The sequence below is a fragment of the Drosophila willistoni genome, unplaced genomic scaffold (assembly GCF_018902025.1).
Source record: "Drosophila willistoni isolate 14030-0811.24 unplaced genomic scaffold, UCI_dwil_1.1 Seg112, whole genome shotgun sequence".
NCBI classification, from domain to species: Eukaryota; Metazoa; Arthropoda; class Insecta; order Diptera; family Drosophilidae; genus Drosophila; species Drosophila willistoni.
Genome location: NW_025814073.1, coordinates 51,634 through 61,870, shown reverse-complemented (window position 1 = coordinate 61,870; position 10,237 = coordinate 51,634). Strand labels below are relative to the sequence as shown.

Here is a 10,237-nt window from a genome sequence, read left to right as displayed (position 1 = left end):
AGCCGCGACTCATCTTGATGAGTCGCCTTTGACTCTTTTTTTAATCATAAAAGAGTCTTTAACGAGTCATCTTTTTATCATAAAAGAGTCTTCCACGAGTCATCTTTTAATCATAAAAGAGTCTTCCACGAGTCATAATTTAATCATTTCTGACTCATATTCGAATAAAATTTTCAATAATTTGCAACAAAAATAATTTTCTGTTTAATATAATTTTTATTTACTTAACATATGTTATCTTAAAAAATAACAACAAAAAAAGTAAATAGATATTCAAAACAAAACATAGATATTCAAAAAAAAAATAAAAAAAAAAGTAATATAAATTCACTACTCTAAACGCCTACGCTTCGCCAGCCTGTCATTGGCATGGACAAAATGCTTTTGTAGCACCGTATTCAACTCTTTGTCCGTGCATTTATATTTTTCATTAGTAATATCTAAAAGGGAAAATATTAATTAGTAAAAAATATTTTAAATATTTTCCAAAATAATACATACTTTTATTACGGATACAATGTAGCACCTTTCTGCTGAGGGTTTAACTTTCGTCCCCTTCCAGCTGTATTCGGAAGCTACCTTGTCCGAAAAAACTTTTCTGATCGCAGATCTAATAAATTGTGTGGGCCCATCTCCTCCAACTTTCGATATTAGATGTTTCTAAACATATTATTTAAAAAGAATAGAAAAAAATTAAAATAAAATAAAATGTTAATATCTGTTTCTGTAGTACTTACGAACTGTCTAAGTTGACTCTCATTTTTTTGCACTTCCTCGTCAAATGCTGCTACTTCACTAATAGCACTGAGGGGAAGTTTTGGGATGTCCGAAAATAGGACATCAGAATCAAAATCTGAGTTGTTTTTTCTGTTTTCCATTTTAACAGAGACAACCTCCTCCGTCAACTTTAAGAGTCCCCGTTTATTTGACTCTTTCAAAGCAGTTATTTCTGCTTTCAAATCGTAATTTAAGAGTTTTATCTCAGAAACCTCAGACCTCAACTGTTTAATTTCTTTTACCAAGTCTTGTAAAAGATTTTGGAGGTTTCCGGTCTCTGGTATCCTCAAGTTTGTCACTAAAAATGATGTGTTTATTAGAAATAATATTGGCAATTTTTTAATAAAAATATATTACTTACATGTTGTTAAATTATTACTTGGAATATAATTCAATTCCGATGAAGTTATGTCATTGAAGGACATGGTGAAGTTGCGGTATGAAAAAATAGCTTCCGTCTAAGGAATCTCGCAAACATATTATTTTATTATTTATTTGACTTAAGCAAAATTCAATTGTATTATTGAAGGTTCGTAAGTCAGTTGCACAATATATATTAAAATCGCTTGATATTATTGGTTCCACGAAAAGTGGTGTCAATCCATGTATTTCAGCCCCGACAAAAACTGGAAGATTCTCATTTTTCTTTATTTCTATTATTTTAAATATTTTATTATTTACCAAACAAAAGTTGTTGGGCTCTTCCAAAGATATGAAGACACCTCTCAAAGAAATACTTGATATTTTATCATTTATGATCTTCCCAAAACATATGTTTAATTCTTGCCCTAATTCCTTTCCCAAATGGTAACTCTTCTCAATGTGCCTTTTATAGATTTGAACTGCAACACTTCCTCCTTTTCGGACTTTCCTCTTGATTTGCTGCAGATAGTTTTCAAATTTAAATGCACTTATCCCATCTAAGGCTCCAAAAAGTTTGGCATCTTCGTTGATGTGCAACAAGGCATGAAAATTGCATGTTAAAAAACACAAGTCATACAACTCTGGTGTGTCAACAACAAATGATCCTAATAATTGAGCAGCAACAGAATTGTTTGACTTGCAGTCATGTATGTCCAAAAGTATCCTCATGGCCAACGATAATTTTAAAAAATGGCAATATCTGTTCCGACTCAAATTCTTTTTCAACACGACAGGCCCAGTGTATAATAAAAATTGCCTCAGCTCTGTTGCCTTCCATCTGTCTATGTCTTTTAAGCTTCGAGGTTTCCTTTTAAATTCTCTCGGTATATTATTTTTATTAAAAGCTAATTCCTCGGAAATTGATGTTATTTTCGTTGACACTAAGGAAAACTCGAATCCTTTTTTGTGAACCCAGCTTTTCAATAAAGTCCGCATTACCCCTAAGCAAACAACGTGCATGTAATCTAGGCAGCACTGGGACACTATATCAATGTTCAGCATTTCTATTGGTGAAGATTGCTTGACATGGTGTTCCGGCTGCGCACGATTTCTAAAGGATTTATTGCTTCTCAACTCTGTAGTATCACTACCTGGTGGAAAAACTAGGCGATGTTTGACCATTTGTCCCTTCTGAGTGCACCGCCCACAAGAAAAGTAGCCACTATGTCCCTTAGTGCCCAACACAAATGACTTCGCAGGCGTATCCATAGCAATACAGCGAATAATGATTTGAAAGCACCTGTTGCCAAAAAGAAAACCTTCGCGTAGAAGAATTTGAAGTTCAGCGATGAACTCTTCAAGAAAGTTAACGGCGCAATGTGGCTTTGAGTTCCCTTCATAAACGCCAACAAGCCCAACATAAGTTGTGCAACTTACATTTGTCAAAATTGGCCAAACTTGCGTGTTGCTGCTTTTAAATAATGGAAGTCCATCAATGCCAAAGTCTAAAATCAAATTTGGCAACTTCCAATCATTAGCGGTTAAGAAGTCCGACAAACATCTTTTAAGTCCATAATGGACATAGGTGCCGTCTCCAACTTTTCTTTCCACCACAGAGGAAGGCGTCTGCAAAACAGTTCTCGCATCTTTCGGAACTGAAATATCCCAGTTTCGCAATAATGACAACAGCGCATTGACTGCAATGAAACTTATGTTGAACTCAGTGGCCCATTTAGCTAGTCCCTCACAAAGATCAACTTCACTTTTCTTACTACTGGCAAAAGACCGACTGTCACTGTCGCAAGACCCACTGTCACTGTCGCTTGAACTTTCAGCACTCTTATGATTATAATCAAAACTTTCGTTTGCCAAAAGATCATTTAATTTATTTTTCTCTATTATTTTCTTTTCAGGAAATAATAGTTTATAAGCCTCTCTTTTGGCCACGCGACGCAATTGTTTCACTGACATAATCACCTTTTTATTTGTTATAATTGATATATTGTTTGCACTTTGTACTTCCACTTCAACTGCACTTTCACGATCGAATGACAAATTTTTCACATTTCGGCATGTGCTGAAGAAAAAGTGCCGTTTAACTTAGATCTAAGCTTAGAAAAGAATCGCTTTTGGATCAGCCAAGCAAGCAGAATATGAGTGCATAGTAAGAAAGCAAAACCAAGCAATGATCATATTTTAATCACCTGCATGCTCATTTGGCGATTGCTTTGCATTTCGTTTTAAAACAAATTTGTATTTGAAACCAATCATACTTTGGGCATTTGGAAGGGTCATTTATGAGTCTTCTTTCGATCGCCAAGGAGATTAGTCGTCTTTTAATCGTCAAGGGGACTCAAAAAAGACTCATCAAGACGATTTCTGTTAAAACAGTCTTCCAAATGCTTGTAGGGTCATTGCAGTTTTTAATAAGCCCTTAGAAGCAGAACCTGAGTCAATTCCAGAAGAAATTAGGGAGGAAATACAGGTCATGAAAACTGACTTGATGCTGCCACTAAGTAGTGGAATAGAATTTTGGCGAGAAATTCCGAAGGATAAATTTCCTAATTCTAAAAAGGCAATGTCAAAATTATCTTCCATGTTTACCACAACATACATTTGCGAATCCACATTTTCCACAATGAAATTAATTAAAGATTGAATTCGAAATAGACTTACTGATAGCCATTTAGAAGATCTCCTTCGTATAAAAAATTATCCAAATAATATAGAAGTAAAGGAAATAGTTGAGACTCTAAACAAAAATTAGGTTGGAGTTATTGTTTTATTGTTATTTTACTTGCCCTTTAATTTTTATTCGTTTCTTCACATACTATTTGCGCAGTGTAAAGCAGCTTACGCACACAAGCAAGCCCACGCATAGATCGACAGTTTTTGTTGGCTCTCTTTGTGCCTCAGGGGTAGGCACAAAGAGAGCCAACAAATCAACCAACAATCAAGAGCAGTAGTCGGCGCCCATACAGTCAGAAATAAGGCTTTTGTATTTGTGCATGTATATAGCATCACAAACGAAGTGCGAAACGTTTTCTTGCTTTACATCTATATATACCTGCCATTTGTGTAAAAATAACCAATGGATATGCTTGCAGGTGTAATGTGGTCGGGTATTTTTCGCTAAGTTGTTGGGAAATTTTGGCACCTTTGATACCTGTTTTGGGGAAGTCAGGCAGCTAGGCAATTGTTATCAATGGATATATGTATCTACAACAAAAATTGCGCGATTCAGTTTGAACTAATCCTCCTTAACGTCGTGTTGTACCCAGGGTTTTTTTAATCATTGTTTTGTCTTTGTATCTGTTTTATTAGAATGGACATACATAATATACATAAGTTATTTGGAGAAGGCTTAGGTACTTTTTTACGGTAAATAAGAAGGGCATTACAGTGTCTTTTTTGTAAGGTAGTTATGCCCCAAAAAAAGTTGTTCAACCTAAAACAGAATTATTTGAAAAGACATATGGACAGCTATAAATTAATGGACACAACAGAAAGAATAGATTTAATATCAAGATTGAAGATATCACTTTTTCCTGATGTAGATAACGCAGAAGCCAAAAATATGGATAAGAATCTTTTGCGAGCTAAAATCTTTTGCATGCTATAATAAAGTGAAAGCGCAATAGCCTTTGCAAATTGGTGGGTTTTTAAAAACCACCTGTATTGATATGTTGAAGTGTTTTAATACTAAGTGTTTATGCCCAACAGGCAACACAAGGGTTAAGGGAGACGGGAGCTTTCACCTCGCGCCGCTCGCACGAAAAGAACTCCCCACACTTTGCTCCAAGCGGGGCTTTGTTCTCCGCTCTCAGTTAAGCTAGAGTTAGTTGAATTTTATCTGTGAATAAACCAAAAACTGAAGACGAATTGCTGCGCAACCCCGCAATTTTATTGCGAAGGAAAACTATACAAGGAAAGATTTACCTAGCTGCCCCCTCTGACAAGGAAGTTCAACTCCCCTACACAAATACTAAGGATGCCGAAATGAGTCAAATAATATCAAAAGTTCCGCTTTTCCAAACAGTCACTAGAAGGATACATTTTATTAGCACTCAACTGCGAGAAAAGTTGATAGACAACATAAAGAACTGTGCATTTTTTTCTTTAGCTGTTTAAGATTAAACATCGTGTTCATCTGAAATGGCTTCACCAAATCAGATGCACCAAGAAATATACAAAACGAAACAAAAACATAACACAAAAATAAGTCATAAAGATTCATATGACAATTATTGCTTAAAACCAAACAAAACATGCATCCACACTCTGTGGAAAACACTTAAGATTATAACAGCGGCGCGGTATCAAGTAGCCAACGCTGGGCAATATAAACAATTGTCAACCCCCGAAAACGTGGGTCATTAGAATAAGTATTTTTAAGAACAATTGTCGCCTCCTAGTGTTTAAGAGTTCATGTACACACAACACTTTAGTAAATAAAATCAGTTCATAATTTGAATTCAACGAATGAAGATTGGGTTATTATCCTTCTCCCGGAATCCCTATTCATTAGCAATTGATGAGAGTTGTGATATTAACGACATACCTCAGTTACCAATTTTTGTGAAGTATATTGATACCACCTTCAATGTTAGAGAGGACATTTTAAATTTGGTACGCTTATATTTGATAACAGCTAGCGCGGCACGGACTGGCACAAACTTATAGGGCAATTCGAAAAAAGAAGTCTGGATTCATGGATTAGGTCATTTTGACCTAAATTCTTCTAAAATTAATATAAAAATATTAAGATTAAAAAAAAGATCATTCAATAGGGAAATACTTGGGGTCGAAAGGGTTAATACACTAGGAGGTTTAATGCGCAAAAGCTTAGAACTGAATGAAGTCTACAGTTATGCATATTGTAAACAAAATTAGAGGAGGACAATAATGCATTGACTCATCGAAAATTTTAAGGCCTCATGCTTGAGCTCACAGCACAGTATAAAGACCTCACCATGTTTACGGAAGTTCGTTGGCTGAGCAAAGGAAAATGCCTTGAAAGATTTTTTTCCCCTACGAAAAGAAATCCTCATATTTCTGAAAGAAAGTGTTAGAAACTCTGAGACTTTGCAGGCAAAGCTAGAGGATCTAGAATTTCCGACGTAGCGTTTCTAATTAATTTTACGGGGTATTAAATGTTGGAAAAAACTCACAACTGCAAACAGCAAAGCAGTCGCTGGTTTCCATGATATCGTTGATTAATGGATTTAAGAGGAAAATGGTTGCATTGGAAAAAAACTTAAGTAAAAACAGCTTAAATCATTTTCCAAGCTGCTAGGAGCTCTCAACCCAATGTCCTCTCCTCAACTTCAGAAGTATTGTGCAAATATACAGCGCATGCAAGTAGAATTTGATGCACGATTTGCGGACTTTCACGAAATCAAAAAATTAATAAATATATTCTTAAATGCTAAAAGTGTTGAAATCGATGAAGAAAGTCCCTTGTTTCAGTTAGAGTTGTGTGAGTTGCAAAGTGATAACGAATTACTTGCGCTCAAGGTCTCAGGTATAGAATTTTGGAAAGTTTCAAGTGATAAATACACCACGTTAAAATGGTCAATGCTTCAACTAGAATCTAGTTTTGCAAGTACGTATGTATGTATATATGTGAAGCTGCATTTTCCCATATCAAACATATAAAAAATTCGTATATGTCCAAACTTACGAGTAGTACCCTGTTGGACTTATTGCAAACAGCGTTAAATAATGAAGAAATAAATTATGAGAAATTGATAGATGATGCAGTGTAGTGATGCAGTGTATTGATATTAAAAATGAAATAAACTTTTTTGTCAGTGTACACAAGCATTACATCTCGCCTCGACCCCTTTTTTATACCCGCGAGATCGTGGACCTCTTTCCGCTGTGCGTCGACTTGCAAAAGTGAAATTTTTATCTGCCCAACCTTTGATGCTGATGCTCTGTCAGTTGTCAAGTTAAACTTTCGTGGCCACCCTTGATCTAGAGTTTCAAGGTTAAGGCAGTTAGAAGCATTAAAAGCTAGAAACTTAACTAGCAAGGTTATAGAGGAAGTAACTGAGATAAATAAGCAATAGATTCATAATCATAATAAATTGCTCCAGTTGGGAACTTTTGATCATTAGTATTACAGTGAAACAATGCACGATGAGGTTTTAAATATCGTTGCCAAAATTATAACCAAAGAAGGGTCAGAAAAGAGAGGCACTAATACGAAATAATGTAAATATGTAATATTTTTTTTTTATTTTTTAATTTTTGAATTAATTTTTAAATGCTTTCTTTTTCCAAATGGGTTTGTGCAATTTTTTCGATGGTATGCTGCTTTCTATTTTCCAAATAAAAATAAATGGATAAAATTTTTACTCGTTGCAGTGGACGGACGTGTTTTTTTACCCTTATCAAATTTTATATTTTTCTCGCGATTAAATACTTTTCTATAACTTTTAAACTCATTATCGGCTTAATAATAATTTCAGCATCCAAATTTTATTTTCATTTCGCTAATTCTTGCAGTCGCTTTTGTGTTTTTGTTTAAATATACATACATAGGTACATAAATCAAAACTTACAACAATACTTGCATTAGCGGGGTTGTTGTTTTGCTTATCTCTTTTGCTTTTGTGTCTTTACCGTAGCAACTAACTCTCGCGCTCTTACGTACAAATTGTTGTTACATGTGTTCAATTCGACGTGCCCTCCCGCTCTTTCCTATTCTTGTTTGATTTGCGCTCTCGTCTTTTGCCTAACCGGGACTCTGTGATACGTGTTTTTGTTTTTGTGCATTCTTGCTCTTTTAATTCTTTAGTTGTGAAGGCTTACTCTGCACATTAACCCTTGTGTCAGAACTGGTCAGTATATTCTTATACAAAGAATTTTTATCTTTACAATTTTTAACTTTTTTTATTCCTTTCTTGAAATAAATTTGAAGTTTTGATAAAATGGTTCTGGTCTGCTCAAAAAATAATTGCTTAGTTGCCACTAATGCGGTTGACTCCCATGATTATATTCTTTGTTGGTTGTGTGACAATGCGGTTCACACTAAGTGTGCAGGTTACACATACAGAATCAAGGAGTCTATTGCTAAAGGTGGTGGCTTAAAATGTGGATGTGATGCTTGCCGGGAGGTCGAGAAAGAGATGCGCTGTAGCATGTTCTAGAATAACATATTAATAACATTACAAACATATTGTAGCAATTAGTTACAATATTTATGTGCGCAAAATTCAAGTGCATTTGCCTCTTAAGTAACATGACCACCCATGAGTGCATGGTGCCGGACAATTGCTGTGTCGGCAAATATAACACGCGCGGCCGCTCTGGCCCAATATGCAATATGATACATCCTCACTCTCCCGCTGCGGCGTCATATATACATACATACTTTTATGTAAACATTTATACATAAATGTAGGATTTAGCCTTTTCCCGGACGAGCCTCTCGAGTTGTAGAGATTCAACCTTCACCAAGTCGAAGAGATTTAATTCGCACACACTAGGTTTTATTTTCATCAGCTTTATTGTACTATATTATTATTAGTTTATTAGCTTAGTAGTAAAATTATTAATTACTTCACAACGTTTCTCTTTATTTTTTGATTTCACTGCTCACACTTCGAGACGCAACTTTTCCGGCTCACTCTATTCGACTGACTCTCTTTGGACAGACTGACCACTCCTCACTATCGTATATCGTTTTTAATCGATATTACATCGATACCCGTTCTCACTCGAAATCACCTCTACCATACCGCGATCCTACATTCGGCCATCCGACCTCCACATTCGCCCCGAATGATGGACACCATTTTTTCATATACTCTGTCACGGTGGTAGTACATTTCGGACCTTCTCCATCTCCTACTTTCTCAACCGCATAGCGACCATGCCTCATTTTCCGAACAACCCGATAAGGTCCCAAATATTTCCTTTTAAGCTTAAGGCCAGAACCAAACTGCGTCCGCTTGACAGCCACCAGCTCGTCAACCTTATATTCACCTGCAGATTTTCGACCTTTATTAAACGATTTCAAGTTTTTCTCTCTCATTTTGTTCACGTTCTCTTTACTTACAATACATTCTCTACACGACCTCACTACTATCTCTACTTTGCTCGGCAAACTTGGGATAAAATACTCTTTTTCCACCAGATCAATAGTCTTCTTAACTTCAAAGTGCCCTTGCCGATGAACACCCGATATTATCTCTCGTTCTAGGCTAGCAGGTATTACAATAAGTTCCTTAACGGGATCTTTACATAATACTCCGGACTGCATATAATAATCGGCAAGCTTTCCTTTCTCTAACACTTTCAGAATCGTGCTGATCCATTCATCTTTTCTCTGCGCAAATTGTATTTTACTCTTCAAAGAATCTCCTGACAGTAAGCAATGTACTTTACTTAATGCGTCGACTTTTTTCACTTTTTCATTTATTAGAATTTTCTCGCGTACTGAAGGTACATTTTGTGCATTACTATAACGAGCAATAACTTGATTTTCCTCCGCTGCAAGATCATTCCTGTGAAACACTAATCCCTTTTTTCCCATAGTAGCATTTACGAAGTCAAATACGTCATTTCCGATTACGCCATCGTGTAACGTATCTCTATCTCTCACAACATGGAAACAGATCTTAATAGGAACTCCATCTAAAGCCGTATCTAATTTAAAAGATCCTTTAGTGTAAATTTTCTTATTTCCTATTCCAAATAACTCTTTGACGTCTGAACTCAAGGGAACTGGGTAAATTCGTTTGTATGCACTTTCACTGATAGTGGAGACATCACTACCTGTATCGAAAAATGCTGATATAACCTTATTACCAACTTGAATATTTTTGAAAACACGATTACCCAACTTCTGAGTAAGTTGCTGGGCGTTTTTACTATTCGCCTTTAACTCTGCTCCCTGCATGCCACACTGATTCGCCTTATGACCAGGTTGGTTACATTTAAAACACTTAATATCGCTCTCCTTGCAATTTTTTGCTATGTGATTTCTTCCTCCGCACTTGTAGCATCTTGGCTCATTCAAAGCAATATCCTGTTGCTTCTTCTCGAATTTTGATGCTCTAGACCATATTGACTCTTTCTCAGTTGA

At 35.8% G+C, this 10,237-nt stretch overlaps 1 protein-coding gene across 1 annotated transcript; it reads right to left on the bottom strand.

Annotated features, from left to right (window-relative positions):
- Positions 1-398: 398 nt before the first annotated feature.
- LOC124460791 lies at positions 399-1,257 on the bottom strand. The gene is made up of 4 exons (XM_047012384.1): positions 1,139-1,257; positions 738-1,075; positions 502-660; positions 399-440 (listed from the first exon to the last, which is right to left on the bottom strand). The coding sequence occupies exons 1-4, from the start codon at positions 1,200-1,202 to the stop codon at positions 399-401; spliced, it is 603 nt and encodes a 200-aa protein (XP_046868340.1). The 5' UTR covers positions 1,203-1,257.
- Between the last annotated feature and the right edge of the window lie 8,980 nt (positions 1,258-10,237).

Excerpts from the sequence above, each read along its gene's own strand:
- LOC124460791 (XM_047012384.1), bottom strand. The coding sequence starts at position 1,202 with ATGTCCTTCAATGACATAACTTCATCGGAATTGAATTATATTCCAAGT. Across the intron at positions 1,076-1,138 it reads AAGTAATAATTTAACAACAT|TGACAAACTTGAGGATACCA; the intron begins GTAAGTAATATA and ends CATCATTTTTAG. Across the intron at positions 661-737 it reads AGAGTCAACTTAGACAGTTC|AAACATCTAATATCGAAAGT; the intron begins GTAAGTACTACA and ends TAATATGTTTAG.